At 46.7% G+C, this 15845-nt stretch overlaps 1 protein-coding gene across 3 annotated transcripts in view; it reads right to left on the reverse strand.

Annotated features, from left to right (window-relative positions):
* Nucleotides 1–514: 514 nt before the first annotated feature.
* The window catches only part of TLN2 (talin 2), a 483978-nt gene continuing 468647 nt past the window's right edge, over nucleotides 515–15845 (reverse strand). For all 3 annotated transcript variants that reach the window (XM_065940303.1, XM_065940301.1, XM_065940302.1), the window contains exons 55-59: nucleotides 12148–12273; nucleotides 9759–9821; nucleotides 9490–9672; nucleotides 6348–6473; nucleotides 515–4540 (exon numbers count right to left, since the gene is read on the reverse strand). In XM_065940303.1, the coding sequence (XP_065796375.1) occupies nucleotides 4412–4540; nucleotides 6348–6473; nucleotides 9490–9672; nucleotides 9759–9821; nucleotides 12148–12273 (627 nt within the window). In that variant the 3' untranslated portion in view covers nucleotides 515–4411. The remainder of the gene's footprint in view (nucleotides 4541–6347; nucleotides 6474–9489; nucleotides 9673–9758; nucleotides 9822–12147; nucleotides 12274–15845) is intronic.

The following is a 15845-nucleotide window of genomic DNA, read 5'->3' on the forward strand; positions in this document are numbered from 1 at the left end:
AAACAACCTGTGTGCCCACTCTCTACAGGAAGGAGGGGTCACAACCTCTGGAGGCTGCCTTTCTGCCTCGGCTGCTGAAGGTAAAACGATCCTTCCGGGGTCAGGCTCCGAGTCAGGTTCACAGAAGATCTGCACAGTGCATCTAGCTATGCAACCTTCTCATCAGAGGATGTGTGTGGTCCCACGGCCTGAGCTCCTTGTCTGGGGCCCTGCTTGTTTAAGAGGAAGATAATAGCATCTTTCTACTTAGGGTCTATTTCTTGTTTGAATTTCCTCCAGAGTCAACAATGCTGTATGGAATTCAGTGGTTCCCTGTGGCTTTGCCTTGGTCTCTCTCTCTCTCTCACACACACACACTCACTCACTCACTCTCTGTCTCCCCTCCTCTAACACAAGCTGGTGACTATAGAGTTAGTGCTCAAAGGGGAGTTTCTCTCACATGATAAAGACACAGTCTCCTCTTCCTCTCGTCCATGTTCCTCCCATTCCCATGAGACTTTCACACGGGTTCAGTCCTTTACAAGTTTATTTCTGGTGAATAAAAAAAAAAATAATTTATGTGACCAGATCAATAAAGACATTACGACCCGGGGAAGAACTCCGCTTTCCCACTTCCTTGCAGATTTTTCAGCTTGGAGAGAACGTGGCCAAGGGAGACCCAGCTGCATGCTTTCTGGAATCAGGAGATGCCGACAATCAGGAGGTGACTGACACAGGGACGCCTATGGTGGTGGGAGGGGGCTCTAAGGAAGGCAAAGCCAAACCTCTTTATAGAGAAGAACTCGCTCTTTGTAGCGTTTCTTCGGTTCACAGACGCTCTGTCACATGCTGGTTCCTAATGCCCATGAACATAACATACCGAGCACACGCTCAGGGACATTTAAATATGGTGCTGGGGACTCTGTGGGGGAAGATGGCTTCTCTGCCAGAGGCCATCCCGAGGCCAGCACTTGGAGGAGGCTGTGCTGAGGTGGGACTTGAGTTGCTGACAAGCTCTCAGGACCTCTGGGTTTCTGAATTCTACTGCCTCTGAGCCTGAAGTGAATATCCCTCAGTTCCTTGGGCTCCCCTCAAGGCTCTGAGCGATGGCCATCACCTTGGTCAGCAGAGGGCCAATTCCTCCAGAGGTCTGAGTGCTGAAACATATGGACAGCCTGTGCTGGGAGCAGATAGCCAGATCCCCGGGGGCCCAGCCAGTGTCCAGAACCTCAGCACTGGGGAAGATCTGGGGGTTTACACCCATGGCAGAAGCAGGCTCGCTCACCACCTCACCCTGCTGCCTCGCTCCCGCGTGAGGTTGTGGCTTTGGGCACACGTGGGTGGTAGGGTTCACTCTCCTGGGTGAATTTTGGTTATAACATTTTGAGAAATATGGAATACACTTTGGTTGTCTGTAAACTCACTAACAACACACCCAGAACGCAAGCAGGGAGAACCTATGAGAAGCCCTAAGGGGCTTTCTGGGATAAAGCACGCAGGGTTCATCACTTAACCATGTGAGTGCTCTGCCGGTGGCCTGGGGGGCTCACAACACCTGACTGAAAGGTGCCTACGACCCAAGGTTCCTGCTGGCACTGATCACATGGCCTGCACCTGACCTGATGCCAGCAACTTAAACAAGAGCTGCTTGTTCAACTGAACTGGCTTGAGCATTCTTACTCAAAGACTTTTTTTGAAAGGCAGAACCAAGAAAGCCCAGACTCCCCAATCACCTGGCAGTTCTGACCTCCAGTTCAGGTTCCTTTTTTGGACCTTCAGATCAGTTCAAGGTTCCTGTCCGTTCCTCTCATGGGGCACACACCTACACACCTACTCCCCTTCACACAGAGAGGCATCTTTATGCTCCAGGCTTGGAACCATTTCTCATCTGAAACCACTCTCTTGTTAGATGCTCTGAAATGAAAATTCACACCCGCTCCCCAAAAATTCCTATTTCCCTTTGAAGGAAAACCAGAACCCTCCCTCCCTTGCTGCCATCCGGGGACAGCTACAGGAGCACCTATGACATCATGCCTGAAGCACGGCCTTTCCCCCATTTCATGAAATGGGGAGAGACCAAGCCAGTCACGAGGCCACTCACGTATGTGGTGCAGGGTGGACAGGGGAGGGACAGATGAAAAACCAGCATCACCCCAGGTGGGGAACCAGCTTCCCCACTGCTCACAGCCGCAGAACGCGCCGGATGGAGGATATTCACACAGGTCCTACAAAATCAACTTTGTTCCATACTTGTTTTTTGGAGTTGTAAAAAGGACAGGCCTTCCACCTGGCTTTCTGATATCAAAGGGTTTTCTGATATCAAACTCAGAACAGGTTTTAAACGACTCTGAGGCAGGGACACAGAACTCACTGGCTGGCTCCTAGGATGCCAGGCTGTGACCCAGGACCGCTGGAAGAGGAAGAGCAATCATATAGTCTGGAAGACAAGGGGGTGATGGTGGGGCATGGTGGGGCTCCCCTGAGGCCTGCTATGTGAGGCCATTAGCACATCTAGACCCTGAGCCTCTGGATCTGATTCTTAAGAGTCTCAGAAAACATGCTGTACCCATCTGCAAAGGGATTCTTGGAGACAGCCCCCAGTCCACGGGCTAAGAAATGACAGGGTGCCCAGAACAGCAGTGAAGACTTGTGCTGGCCACTCTTGAGCAGGGTGAGCCACGAGTTCGTTAGCTTCTCCCATGAGACGCAGGGCCCCGCCAGCTCCCTCTTCTTTAGAGTTGATACCTTCAGCCCCAGCTCTCTACAGACTCTCTCCACTTGCTTCTCATTTATACTGTATTTCTTGTAGCTTCCTATTTTCTCGGAAAAAAACTCTATGTGGAGCACTTACAAGTCTCTTATAAACAGGAGGAGCCATCCAAAGTTTAATAGCATTTTACAACCATGGCATGGGCCAGGGTCTGTTACAGCAGGACCATTGGGCAAGGTCTACGGGTGACACTTTTTGAGGACCAAAGCATCAGCTTTTCCCCGGGTGGAATATTCAGACTGTCCTGTGAATGAAATATGAGATGTGAGACCACATGACTGAAGAAGTGGAGGATGACGGCTGTCAACAGTTACCAGCTTTAAAAAGCCATGTACCTCCATCACCACTGTCTTCCGCCAGTGAAATTTTTTTCAAAGACACCTGCTACCTGGCATTAGTATCTATCCCACAAGTCATTCATCCTTCACGTACTGTCTTGGGGGAAGGCTCAAAAAAGTCTTAAAATACCCTTCCAAGGAGAGGGCTCTGAAAAGAGAAAGGAGGTGGGGGTGGGAAATATAAGATTATTGAACTGTGGCATCCAGAAGACAAACTCTGAAAATATCGTATGTCATCACTTTTAAGATGGGCTAATTAGCAAAACTCTGTTGTTAAAAATTCATAGTGGTATTAGAATGCATCTAGGTTTTAGGACTATTAGGACATAGAGAAGACATCCATCTTGGGTTAGAGAGCGGGTAACAGATTTTTAAACAGAATTCTGAATGCTGACCATTTTGAGAGCAGAGAGCCTGATATGGGGCCCAGAAGACAGGGTCACCAAGGAAAGGCTTTACTGGAGTTGAATCCTCACTTTGAATGCCTAAGGTGGGGGCTGTTGTATTGACTGCCACGTAGAGGACCTGGGTTTATGTGGATGAATTTGTATGAACTCAAACAGCCTCTGCAAAGTAAGGAGCCCACACATTTTATTACAGCCCCTGCTCACCGAGCCCTGACAGTCCCCCATGCCCTTTGGATTATGGAGGAAAAAAAAAATCATTCAATTTTCTGGGCCACAGAATACAAGTTGGACCTAGATTGTACAAGGAGCTTACACACGGAGGCAATAAAGCGTGCAAACAGGAGCAGATATTGTTCACCCTCCGGGTGAACCAGTGCTAGCGACAGGCAGGAAGGCCTGAGTTGCCCTCCTGGAGTCCACACTGGTTTATGTTCCTGGCTTTTATGAACTGTGTCCAACTCCAATGTCCACCTTCGCCTGAGAGGGAGAAGAAGATCTTTGAGTATCTATGGCATTAGTGATTTCCCCCGAGCCGTTTTCGTTTTTTCCTGTTAAGATTTCACAGCAGGCCCAGCAGCAGGCCTAGAGAAGGACCGACAGAAGCACAAGTGTCTGAGGACGACGTAATACTGACTTCTTTTTGGTAACATCCGTGATCCCGCGCCCCTCTCTCCTGAGATACGGTGAGGTGGGGGAGGCGGTGGAGGAGCTGTGGGTGGGACTCACTGTACCGTGCGACATCACGATCATGCAGCCGGTGCCTGACAGCACAGCAGAGGGAGCCGGAGCGCTCAGGGCTCTGGGCTCGCCCCAGGGGGAGGCGGGTAGTTCCCCGCGCAGTGCCCAGCCTCCCAGGACCGCTGTCCGTCCAGTTCACGCCCGGCCATCCCCTGGGGCGCGCAACCCTAGCTCTGGCCTTATCCTTCGTCCTCCCTCAGCTCGGTGGGTAGGAATTTATACTGCTGTTGGCGGATCTGGGCCAGTTTTTTCCTTGCTTCTTCCAGTTCTCGTTCCTTCTTCAGCATTTCCTCCTGGGCGGCGATGATCTAGAGGAAAAAGCAACAAGCTGGAGGGGTGTGAAAGTTTCTAGCAAACTGCCCTCCCCTCCATGCTTGCCTCAAGAGCTCCCACAGCTTCTGCTACCGCGGGACACAGCACTGCCCCAAGACTGTGTGTTCTTAGCTCTGGAGACCCACCTCTGGGCCACGGTTCAGGTTTTAAGACTAATGATCCAAGACAATAAGCCGATTTCTGGTCACTGATTTAATAACCAATAGGGCCTGCATCCCTACGATGTACCCGGCTCTGGGGTAAGCACTTTACATGGAGTGTCCCATCACCTCCATGGTGACACTGTAAAGTGCGGACTACTGAATGTCTCATTGTTCCAAAGAGAAATGTGAAGCTCAAGAGATGTGGGTCCACTTTCCCGAAGGGCCTCAGCTCGTGGAGTAGGACCCATCTCAGGTATTCTCAAAGCCAAAGCTAGAGTCCTTAAACTACTAAACGGCTTTCAGATATTTATTTTGAGCCTCTAAGGTGTGATCTGAGGAATATCAGTTCATAGGTTTCAAGAGGAAAGGGTAAACTTGTGCTCTAGAAAGCCACATAGATTTCTGAAACGCAAAGGTCTTTTCAGAGCCTTGCTAGACTAACGAACATTGTGATATCTGAGGAAGGAGAACAGAGGTCAGCCATTCCTAGAACTGCTGGAGCACAGAACCTTCTTCATGGAATTTCTCATGGAACTACTCTATCGAGAAAGAGATTCTGGTAAAAATGTATCCTGCTGCTGTTGCTGCTAAGTCACTTCAGTCGTGTCCGACTCTATGTGACCCCAAAGACGGCAGCCCACCAGGCTCCTCTGTCCCTGGGATTCTCCAGGCAAGAACACTGGAGTGGATTGCCATTTCCTTCTCCAATGCATGCATGCATCTAAGTCGCTTTGGTCGTGTCCGACTCTGTGCGACCCTATTGACAGCAGCCCACCAGGCTCCGCTGTCCACAGGATTCTCCAGGCAAGAACACTGGAGTGGGTTGCCATTTCCTTCTCCAAAAATGTATCCAATGTATTTCCAAATACAGGAAATGGTTCAGGAAGAGAGAAGGAAGGTGTGGGAATGAGTAAGTTCAGCCATGGAGCCTCAGTGCTCCAGGTGGAAAACGCATCTTGCATGAAGGATTTATATGAACACACCCAAACTGCAAGCCCAACTTCCTGACCTTTCTTCCCCAGTCCCATGCATAAGAATGCAGGCCCGCATAAGTCAGATTCCCATCCACTCTTGTAAAACTTCTGGGAGAGGGTCATCGTTCATTCCTTCTCTAAGGTCAAAGATCTGGAGTAGCAGCTCCAAATGCAACATTTGAAGATAATATTGCTGTCCTCCAACTCTCTTCTTTCCCTTTTCTATAAGAGAATCCCTGATTTTTAAGTAGGCACACTGCTACTCAGAAAAGAACACTGCGTTTCCTTGCATCCTTTGCAACTAGGTTGGCCATGAGACCAAGTGCTGGCCAATGGCATGTGAATTAAGTGATGCAGACAACTTCAGAGTCATGCCTGCCCTAACTTTTCATCTTCCTGCTGGCTGGAAACCTGAGGCGGTTATCAAGCCATCTCAGACCAAGTGGCCAAGGGAACATCTCATGGATGGTGGAGTGATAAGGCAGATGGAACCTGGATCTCAGACACAAAGAAGCCGCCATACCATTCCTAGACTGCTTACACCCAAGACTGTCTTACCAGGGACAAATAAACTCCCATCTTGTTTAAGCCACTGTTATTTTGTGTCTCTGTTATAACTCAGTGCTCATCTTGGGAGTAAACACTGTCTGGGTTTAATCACAAACCTGAGCAATGCCCCCTACAAACTTTGTTTTCACTACAACGTCGTCATCATCAGCTTTGCCAAATGCTGCCTTCTGAGCTGCACGAACAAGGTTGTCTGAGGCTCTTTTCACAGCATTTCCTGCTGCCTGGAGAGGGGACAAGACACACATGATATCATTAAAAACAGTCATTTGGATTCAGCAAGAACAGACATGGAGGCACAGTTCATGAGACTAGGAATCTATTTACCATCCAATTATATATAACACAGTTTCTCTCTAGGTAGTATCTGTCTGCCTGTCTACCCATCCACCCAACTATTTATCCATCCATCCATTGATTCTACCAGCATTGGCACCTACCTAACCTTAGCTCATTCATCAGGTTGAGACACACTTCCTGGCTCCCAAGGAACATGCAATTCTTATGGGAATTACAGTTATGTGAACACGATTATAGCACTATGATACGTAGGTTAACAGAAGCTTGCTCACGAGCTGTCTCCTGAGTGAGAAATTCACCTCCTCCTGCCCCATCCAGCTAAGGCATACCTGAGGACTTGGCTCAGAGATCACTTTTTCTGTCCACCTTGGCCTTACCCACACCCTCCCAAGTGCCCCTGGAATGCTCTGTGCTGGCTTCTTTGCAGCCCTTATCACACTTGTGGTTGCCTTTCTCGCCCCTGGACAGTGAGTAACTTGAAGGCAGGGGCTGTGACTTGAATCTTTGCACCCCCAGCACTGGGAGCAGTGGTTACCCAGGGCTTGAGCTCACCTAATGCTTTCTGAGGGAATAAAGGGAGCAAAACCTACCCCCCACCCTGCACCCACAGAAGGAATGGAGACCTGCAGTAATTAGGGCCTTTACAGAAGTGGTTTTAGAGTCACAGCTGGCCTTGGGCTTCAGGCTCAAGAAAGGGGCAGGTGGTAGAGACAGTTACAGAAGGGATGCTCCTCATGCAGCCTAGAACTTCAGCAAGGGTGGACCAGGGCACTTGATCTCTGCCACCTGAGGTTTGGAATTTCCTTTTCATTGTGGTCAAGGTTTTGTTAAATCGCCCACAGTCCTTGCCCAGTCCCCTTAGAGTCAGGAACTTGCACTTGAGAGTAAGCCATCAGTGTTGAAATTTTCTCAAAGTTAACTGGGGACTTCCCTGGTGGTCCAATGGTTAAGACTCCACACTCCCAAAATAGGGGGCCCAGGTTTGATTCGTGGTCAGACAACTAGATTCCCCCCACATGCTGCAACCAAGACCCAGTATGATCAAATAAATAAATAAATATGAAAACAAAAAGTTAACTGGCTCTTCTGGTTGGTGGTCTAAAGTAGCCAATGGTTTAAAAAAAAAAAAAGTGGCCAAAGGGAAGCATGAGGGCTTGTGCAAGGGAAGGGGAGGTCCATTAGCACTAGACAAGCAGTCACCATATGTGTGCCTATTCTCAAAATAGCTTTATAAGGTCAGAAATTATTAGTGCACTTTTCTATGTAGAAAGGGAAGTTGAGTAATCTAAGACCCTGCAGCTGATAAATTATAGAGCTGGGATTTGAACAGAGGTCTGTGTAGCCCCAGAGAACCTCTGGGTCATGGTAAGGGACTACACTGCAGCATACAGTTAAGTCAGAAATGATGACATAAGACTGATGCTCAGCTGCCCCTCTGTGAATCCTTAGGACTTACAAAAAAGCACTTTCACATTTCTTGATTCTTGAAAGAGCCAGTGCCAGCATCTCTATCCTCATTTTACAAAAGAGGCAACTGAGGCCTGAAAGGTTTGAAATGATTTGTGTAAGATCATGCACTTAATGCATTGTAGAGGCATTAAGGTCTTGAACCTAGGTATCTGTAGAGGTCTTGAACCCAGGTATCTCTTAACTCAGAACATTTTCCAAAGAAGTGTCCCCAAAGTCCATCAATCACACATTCACAAACATGCAGCTCCCCACGTCCCCCTGGGTTTATGCCAGGAGAAAAATGAAGGAAGGTGAAAGAGATTGACTGACACAGGAGGACCAAACGACCGCAATGCACTTTACAACTTAGGAAATAACAACAAAAGTCTGGAGTTTCACTGGAATTATTCACATATTTCTGCCATTTATGATCTTACATAAACATTTTTAGCAACACAAACAATGTGCATTACAACATTTATAATAGCGAACATCTAGAAAATGACACAAATATGTCTAATGTAAAGAGAAATTTTGGCATAATCAGTTGATAGAATGTCATGCAATCATTAAAAATGAGACTCATGAAGAATGAACCAGTTAGCATTGCACAGGGCCATTACGAAGACTTTTCTTCAAGGGAAAAAAAAAAGTGTAATAAAATGTGAAGTGAAAAAAGGCAGAATGTCTCTTCTTAGGATGACAACTAGACAAAAGCATTTTGTATAAGATAAAAATAGGATGAGAAAAAAAATAACCTTGGACACATGAAGATGCTGAGGCTATCTTTTTCTTTCCCACATTTCCTTTACTGTGTTTAAAATACTTCTATAATGAAAACAATCAGGAAAACTTAGATCCACTAGGAGGATTCATGCGTCACCCTCTTAAGTGTGTTCTTTGAGCTCTGGGAAATCTTAGCAGCATCTCATATAAATTCTTCGGTCCTTGGACTCCTTTCTTTAGCAAACACTAAAAGAGGGCCTCCACTGAAACAGGTACCATCTTAGGGGTGAGAGATGCAAAGATAAAGATCTGGGACCTGCACCCAAGAAGCTCAGTCTCATCAAAGGCAGACATACAGATAAATCTGGTGGTACAGGGTGACAGGACCATAAGGTTGGTCTGGTCAGAGGCTCTGGCAGGGCAGAAAAGGGACCGACTCCCCAAAGCCTAGGAGTCAATGAGGGTTTCCCAGAAGAGGTGGCTTTGGAGATGAGTCATGAAGGATGAGTAGAACTTCACCAAGATTGGTCTGGTGGGAGGGGGGCCCCAAGACATGAGACCAGAAGGTACACGTGGAGAACGTCAGTTTGGCAGGGCGGCAGGTATTGGATGCATGCTTCGCATGGCAGGAAATGAGAAACGTGGGACGGAACTGGCTGATGGAAGGTCCAGTGGGTCATGCCAAGAAAGTTAGACTGCTTACCCTCTGGTGACACTTACCTGCTCCAACAGGAGTATTTTCCCACCAGCATCAGTGACCATTACCTGTAGCCGCCTCATGGCCTCCGAATCCTGATCAGCCTTCACCTTGCAGGCCACAAGCAGCTGAGCCGTGGATGCAGCTACCTGCTTGGCAGATGAGATGAGCTTCTCCTCGCTGGCGTGTCCCTGCACTGAGGCGTTGGCTGCCTCGCAGAGACTGCTGGTCGCGGCTGCCACCATCCGGGCCTGGCGACAGTCAACAGAGAAGTGACCCCCGGCCCAAACCTCCCTGGGGATCCAAAAAGCCAATGGGGAAGGAGAGAGTGACTCACGGCAGAAATCAGGCCCTGTGACCACTGTCCGTCGTCCGCAGCATTGGCAGGAATGGAACCCACCTAGAGAGGAGCATAGAAGGGGTAAGGAGAGTGGGAAGGTGCGGGGTGACTGCACCCCTCATGCCCTACTCATGGCCTGGAACTGGACAGAAAAGCAGCTCATCAGACACGCACATCTCCCGGGGACCCCTGCCAACAGCATCTTTTCCCACGCGGGACCCCAGCAGCTCCAAGACTGCAGGTCCTGGCCGGTTTCCACCTGGGCCGCAAGAAGGTGACTGGAAACCCTCTTAACGGCCTCCATTTAACCATCAGGTACCACATTTCTGGGAAAATGGCTTAGGAATGATGGATGGGGCTATCTTGACATGTCTGTTTCCTCTGCTGACCCTTCCCCATTTCTAACATGGGAGCCATGGAGGCCTCTTCATTCAAGAGGTGAGGGAAGCTGAAATCTCTCCTGGTTCCTGACTCTGGGAGTCACACTGTGACTTTCTGGCAGATGATGTTAAAAAAGGAGTACATCTCTGTACAGTTGAGCACAGATGCTTGTCTTAAGGAAATACAGACCATTTTGTCAGGGGTGAGGAGAGAAGTAAAAAGCTGGAAGTAGGATGATCTCTGTTTCTATTTAGAAATTATGGCAACAAATAAAACGTTTTCTGACCAGATGTAGAAGGAGCTATGGGAACAAATACCTTTACTGGTGGGAGGTGTGTGGAGAGGTAAGAGATGAGTAGCTAAATTTGAATATGAAACTGGGGATCTCTCAACAATTACAGGCATCACATCACAGCTTGTTTAAGGTCAGATGAGACCCCAGGGTTCTGCATACAGTTCCCTTAATCCAGGTGAACCACTGCTGTTGATGTTGTTCAGTCGCCAAGTCATGTCCAACTCTGAGAACCTCTGTTACCAACTTTCTAAATGCTTGAACATATAAGTTCCTTGGAGGACAAAGCCTTGGCCATACTCGAGTTCAATTCTTTAGTATCTAGCCCTCTGTCCAGCATGCAGATGAGTCTTCATCAAGATGCAGATGAACTGAACTTTCTAGGTAGGATGTTCTTCTCAATGATCCATATTTGGTCTTTACATATCAGCCAGTTAACAAGTCCTAGGTGAGTAAGGATGGCACTCTGCTCCATCAATAGGGGATAAGTGAGAGTGGTAAAAGGGACAGATTTATGCTGACTGGGGAGATGTACATACATCAAATTGGAACACAATGGTTTGGAAAGAGGAGCCAGTGTACGTAGGTTGGATTAGGACATGGCTAAGCTTCCCTGGTGGCTCAGTGGTAAAGAATATGTCTGCCAACGCAGGAGAAACGGTTCAATCCCTGGGTCGGGAAGATCCCCTGGAGAAGGAAATGGCAACCCACTCCAGTATTCTTGCTGAAATACTTCCATAGACAGAGGAGACTGGCGGGTTACAGTCCATGGAGCTGTGAAACAGTAGGACACGACTTAGCGACTAAACAACAAAAACAAGCTTACAAGAGACTTCATGGAGGAAAATGGAAGGCCACTAGTTGAGCCTAGCCATCTCTATTGCAAGTTCAAGACACAATCACATCTGTCATCTGTAAACTGACAGTAAAGGTCTTTTAATATCAAACAGAAGTGACTGACAGGTATGGTGACCAAATTTCCCCAACCTGTCAGGATCTCCGTAGTGCTTCTATGATTGAAAGCCTTTTCTGCAAGATGTAATTTGGATGGAGTGGTTCCATGCCATATGGGCATAATAGGACACATGGAATATTTTCAATTGAAAGGCCTTCCCACATGCAGGATTAGTCTAATGTACTATTAATCCTCTGGATCACTGAAAAAGAACTAGACTTTCACGCTAATGCAGATGGAATGGGTGACTGGAGATAAAACAGGTTGAAGAAATCTCAGCTTTAAAAACAGACCAGTTTTTTGACTAAAGGACTCAGGAAAATGCTAACTGCAGAGCTGGATGGCATTCAGCTCAACAGTCCTAAGAAAATGAATAGAGTCACTGGAACTGAACAAGGTATTACAAAGCCCCTGACTTCGGTGCTTATATAGCCATCCACTGGGAACATATGACAGTTTACATCTTTAAATAGACTAATGGACAGTGGGAAAATAAATGAATGTTCAGGCCCTGATGGCTGCCTGGGGTGGGAGCTCTCCTTAACAAGAAGCAGATGAGAGGCCTGGAAGCCAAATCCTTCATTCTGTCTGTTAAGCTGAAGCAGAGTGTGCAGTGTGATGGGCAGAGTGGGGTAACTCAGGGAGGGACGGGGCGACAGGGCTTCCCTGCTCAGAACACACGCAGAGCTGCCTTTCCCTTGGTCCTCGGAGGCTCCAGCAGCCCGACTCTGCCCACGTGGTCAGCAAGGTATACAAACCTTTCCTTGGGCCACCAGCTCCCTTTGGGCTGCTGAGGCCGATTTGACGAGGGCACTCGTGGCAGCAGCAATGGATTTAGCAGCTTCCAAGATCTGTTCTTCAAAATCCAGGGTTTCGTCCGCTTGCTATAACCAAAAGAAAACAGCATTACACACAATTCATACCCCAAAGGCCACTTTCTGCCAAATGACTTACTTCTCGGTTACCTGGCTCTTCAACTGCACATGGCTTTTTATGGACAAATCACACCCAGGGTAGAAAGGCTTAAGTTGACTAGAGGCCTCTCCATCTGCTGCGTCCCCCCACCCCTTCTCTAAAAGATAAAAATTACCAGCATTGAGATTCTGTACAAATTTAAAATCAGGACATTCTAAGACAGATGATTTTTCCAGACCAGAGTCTTTAAAAAGACATAAATTCACTGGGAAATAAAAATATATACAAATGGTTTCATCAACATCAATAACTCAAAATACTCAATAATCAAAATTCAAAGACTAAGTGTTAGCACACTCTCTCACAGTGTAAAGCTTGAAAAACGGGTTGAAAAAGGGGAGATGGCCATTAGCTGTTGAAAAACCTTATTTCTCTTGGGTGCAAACAGAGGTAAAACAGTATTTGCATTTCAGTGGTTGAGCAGAGAGTCTCATGCCAACCAGAGATCACACGTGGTAGAAAAGAAATCAGGCGATGGGACATCGAGGTAGGGCTGGCCCCTTGGAAACCTGAGGCATGGCTCCTCCTGGGGAAGAACACAGGCTCTGACTGCACTGGGGCTATCAGGTCATCAGGGCTCTGCTTGAAATTCACCATCACCAGGTCTCCTGCGGCCAAAATGCCTGGGTTGTTGCAGAGAAGCTTTTGGGAAGTTGGGCAAGTGTAAAGACCCTAGTCCCAGGCTCAGTGGGATAGAGCATCACCATAAGGGTGGCCAGCCTAGATGACCTGCAAGGTCCCCTCCAGCAGCATTGCTCTGCGGCTCTAAGCCAGTGTGGATATGGATAAGGGCTTCTTTGATCACAGTACATTAAAGATGCGGCTGGTACCTTTCAGGCATTAAGAGATGATGGTCAAGTATACCAATAGTTTTCTGTGAGTGTGTTGGTAAAATACACGCAACACAAAATTTACTCTTCAAATCAACTTTAAGTACACCATTCAGTGGCCCTAAGTGCGTTACCAACGTTGTACAACAGCAATACGTTTTTGAGAGTGCCTAGTATGTGCAGGTATTTTGTCAGGCACTTCCAGGCACATTAACTTGTTTAATTCTCACCAAAAAAGCAAAAGGTCTTACATCGAAGTTGTCTTTATCCTTATATTTAGATTGGAATACTCAGGCTGAGGGAGGTGGGGTACTGGCCTGAGGTCATGTGGAGGCATGAAGAATCTAGACATGATCTAAATATAAGCTTCTCTGCCTCCATCATGATAGGTTTTTTCCAGACAAGGCCACCTCTTAGGGCATCAGTTGGGGGGAGACTTCAGGTCAGAGGCTCCAAGTCGGCTCACAGACGGTCCCACGTGAACCACCAAACGGGATGGATACACAGATACAATGCTTTTCCAGTTCCCTATTCTTTATGGTATCTCTCATAATTCAAGATGTGGCCATTCTCATTTCTGTTTTAATAGCTCATTATCAGAAAAATATTTCCACGAGCGTCCTGTGGATTTGAAGATGGTCGGCAGCGCTTGAAAAGTCCTGAGACAGAAGCAGTATATTCTCTCCTATTCTGACAAAGTCTTGCTCCAGGAGCATTCAAGATAGAAATGGGTTCAGTTCCAAAAGATTAATTTTGGATTCCTGTGGTAGGGAAGCCTATGGTAATGGTGGAATATAAAATTTGTTTATTGAAACATGAAACAACCCATCGTAAGACACTCTGGCATAAAAGGTACTGTTATATTGAGTTGACCAACAAGTTCATTTGGGTTTTCTGTAACATCTTTATGAAAAAACTCAACTGAACTTTTTGGCCAACCCAATACACAAGCCACGAAGAAATGGTATTGGGCTCTGATCGGATATTCAGTGACCTTGAATTAAGAACTTTTCTGGAAATTCATTCTGCAAAAGTTAAGAAAAGTTAAGCTTATAAAAGATATAAGCACTGGGAAAACCACAGAGTTTCTGAGTCCAAATGGAGCTCCTACTCATTTTGCAGATGAGGAGATGGAGACTCATTGGTGGCTCCTAACATCTCCCAGGCCCTTTTCACAGGTGGTCTCAGCTATGCTATGGGTTCTAAGATTGAGTCTACTTCACAGGAGGTTTCTGATTTCCCAAATTTTAACATGCGCAAAAATGGAATTTCCTTAAAACTAAGTGTCAACTCTAAGCATGGATAGATCTAAAAGATTATCTCACTAGAATCAATTTAAAAGACCTCTCCCATATCTTTTGCTACCCTTGAAGTATTCTGTTTTGTTTTCATAAGACACATGGATTAACATATGCCATATGCACACGACTATATATATATACAGATAACCATCAAGGACCTACTCTATAGCACAAGGAACTCCACTCAAAATATTCTGTGATAACCTATATGAGAAAAGAATCTGAAAAAGAATGAATATATACGTGTTTGTGTGTATACATATGTATGTATACATATAAAACCAAGTCACTTTGCTGTAGACCAGAAACCAATGCAACACTGCAAATCAACTATACTCCAAAAAAATCTGAAAAAAACCCACATGCTTCAAATACATACTCAACTTGGAAATATTTCTTACACCCACATAATTTTCTTTCCATGGAAAGTGTTGTAATGCCCTTTGATGAATGTCTTTTCCTTTCTATAAGATCTCTAGATTTTAAAAAAGACATGGCAGGAAGCCTTATCTCTGGGAGACATTTGCTCTAATTAAAAAGTATGAGAGTTTCCAAAGAAAAGGCTTAATAAAGCTCACTGTGACGGAGGGTAAACATTTAAGTGCTGCAGTTGGGCACAGCTCCATGATGATATCCGCTTTCTACCTGCTGGATCGGTATCTTTCTGTGGGCCAGATTTACCATCAAGACTAAATGCCCACTTTATCTCTCCTGCTGAAATGATGCCTTGATGCTTGACGTTTCCTCACACCATACAACTTCTAGCCTATGAGAAAATGGGATTTCTCCAAGTCAAGAAGAGTTCATGAAAAGCCATGGTACTGCAGTCTGAGTTCCTGTTGGCTTATCTCCTCCCACCAACACACAGGATGGCATCTGGGAGAGGGCTGTGAGGGCAGCAAGAAAAAGAAGGGCATATGCTTAACCACATTGCAAAAAAGGAAACAAGTGGAACTGGCGTGGTCTTTGAAGGCCTTCCCTAAATAAAAGAATCACAATTCCAACGCCGGACTGTTAATGGAATAAAACTCACTGTAGCTGGGAGATCGAGAAGAACAGTAACTTGGAGATGCTGCTAGGGGTCCCTGGGAAGTAATTTGCAGACCAGGACACCTGAATATGAAGAAATGCTTTCACTCAATGGGCCGGTAAACGGACAGCCCTTCCTTGCTCAAATCATTGAGGATCTGGTGCAAGATGCAGGTGGTATAGGCTACCCTGGGGTAAATGCAGGCCTGGACTCAGGACACCAGTTAGCTTAACCCCACCAGGCAGTGATCTCCAGGGTACGGACTGTTGTTTCATCCAACTTATGTCTCTGGAGCATAGCTTGAGGCAGAGAAACCCACG

Source organism: Muntiacus reevesi, chromosome 7 (genome assembly GCF_963930625.1).
Source record: "Muntiacus reevesi chromosome 7, mMunRee1.1, whole genome shotgun sequence".
In the NCBI taxonomy this organism is placed as follows: domain Eukaryota; kingdom Metazoa; phylum Chordata; class Mammalia; order Artiodactyla; family Cervidae; genus Muntiacus; species Muntiacus reevesi.